Genomic DNA, 2,045 nt, shown 5'->3' on the forward strand with positions numbered 1-2,045 from the left:
TCGCCAGAATTATTGTAAGAATGCATCTTTGGTGAATTACTGCCTCTAAAGTTAATTAGTAATATTGAATGCATACAGTTGAAGACCATAGGCATGAAAAAACATGAATAACAGGATGTATGCTAACTTTTGGATAACAGGAACACTATTTATAGTTGGAGGTATGGCTTGTTCTTTGCTCTATTGAGTGAAATTTTCCTGTCGGTAATATGGCTTTTGTACTTTCTTCTTATTTTATTTTCATATCTACATGACACATGACACATGAATTGTATCTCATTTTGGAAGATTCTTTATGCTTACACTTGTTTGATGGAGTTATATGTATCTGCACAGTTATTTGTTATTTAATGCCCTGTTTTATTTACTGATTTATGCTGTCCAAAGTAGGACATATTGATTTCATTTCTACTGCCTAGTGCCCTATTGTATTACTGATTTATGCTTACATACTGATTTATGCTTACACTTGTGTTATTTAATGCCCTATTGATTTCAAAATAATAATAATAAATGGTAAAGACACGAAAATTTGTGGAGGGAGATAGTACCTTAGCAACAAAAGCTGTTTGGGATGACGAGCTGACATTGATATTTTGTGAACTTTGTGTGAATGAAGTCAATGCTGGTAATAGACCAACAACTCATCTAAACTCAAAAGGATGGGAAAATGTTGTTGCTCTTTTTCAAGCAAAAACACAAAAAAATTATGGAAAACCTCAATTGAAAAATAAGTGGGATACATTAAAAAAGGAATGGAGGTTATGGAGGGAGTTGCTTAAGGACTCTACAGGTATTGGATGGTGTCCATCTAAAAGGACGATCGATGCTACCGAAGAATGGTGGGCCAAAAAAATACAGGTTAGTGTTAACATTGTCATTATTTTAATGCATAAAGTTTATTGAAATTAATCATTTAAAAATATAGAAATCTGAGTATAACGTTTAACATTTAACATTTTATGTAGGAAAATCCTGATTTTAAAGGATTTAAGAAGAAAGGAATTGAACCACGATTGAATGATTTAATGTGGCAAATGTTTGGTGGCATTGTAGCCATTGGAAAGAATGCATGGGCACCTTCGTCTGGTGTTCTTCCAAGTGGGGTTCCTATGGGAGATGATACACCTAATGAGGGATTTGGTGATTCAGATGAAAATAGCAATGAGAATGAAGATATCCCTCCTAATGAGGTACCATCAAACCCTTCTCATGAAACTCCTAATCGAAGAAAGGAAACACTTGGGGTTGTACACGGTAAAGGAAAAAAATCAAGTTCAAGTAGAAAATCATCAAGAAATTCATTAGCTACTCATATTGAGAAATTGTGTGAGAGTATGGCTAGTCCAAGGAAGTCAGTGAATGAAATTATTTTTCCTCACTCTGAATATTGTATTTCAAATGCAATGGATGCTTTGCGTGATTTGGAAGATGAAATTCCAAAAAAAGATGAACTGTACTATTTTTCCATCAAAATGTTCCAAATACTGGTGAAACGAGAAGTGTTTTTGAACTTAGATCCAGATGTTAGAGTTTGGTGGCTTCAACGTGAGTATGCTGAACAAAATCCGATTGTATCATTTTCATCCTTGGTAGCAACATCCTCATTCCCCTTCCAACCGTACCTGTGACAGCCCAAAATTGACCCTAGTCGGGAAGTGGTTTCGGGACCGCTAAACCGAGTCACCGAAATGTTTGAACGTGATATTTATTGTCTAGAATATGTATTTATAAATGTTTGAAAATTTCAAGCTTCGATTTAGTCGATTGCATGTGAATTCAGTTATTAGGACTTGTGTGACACTTTTGAAATGTGATAGGCTAATCTATAAGGACCTAATAGTGCATGTAATCAAAAGGGAGGACTTGCATGTCAAATTTCCCCCCCCTAATAGCTAGTGGCCAGCCATGACAAGGGATTATGGGCAAAACATGTCATGAAACATGTTGTGTAAGTGGTTTATGTTGGAATAAATAAAGAAATGAGTATGGGTAATAAAGAAAGAAAAAAAAAAGGAAAGAAGGTGTGTGATTCCCCCATTGCC

At 35.1% G+C, this 2,045-nt stretch overlaps 1 protein-coding gene across 1 annotated transcript; it reads left to right on the top strand.

The window, feature by feature from the left end:
- Positions 1-513: 513 nt before the first annotated feature.
- LOC108458701 (L10-interacting MYB domain-containing protein-like) lies at positions 514-1,631 on the top strand. Its single transcript, XM_017758104.1, has 2 exons — positions 514-861; positions 969-1,631. The coding sequence occupies exons 1-2, from the start codon at positions 514-516 to the stop codon at positions 1,629-1,631; spliced, it is 1,011 nt and encodes a 336-aa protein (XP_017613593.1).
- The last annotated feature ends 414 nt before the right edge of the window (positions 1,632-2,045 follow it).

Source organism: Gossypium arboreum, chromosome 4 (assembly GCF_025698485.1).
Source record: "Gossypium arboreum isolate Shixiya-1 chromosome 4, ASM2569848v2, whole genome shotgun sequence".
NCBI lineage: Eukaryota > Viridiplantae > Streptophyta > Magnoliopsida > Malvales > Malvaceae > Gossypium > Gossypium arboreum.

Coding starts and splice junctions, on each gene's coding strand:
- LOC108458701 (XM_017758104.1), top strand. CDS start 514: ATGGTAAAGACACGAAAATTTGTGGAGGGAGATAGTACCTTAGCAACA. Junction 862..968: donor GGTGGGCCAAAAAAATACAG/GTTAGTGTTAAC, acceptor CATTTTATGTAG/GAAAATCCTGATTTTAAAGG.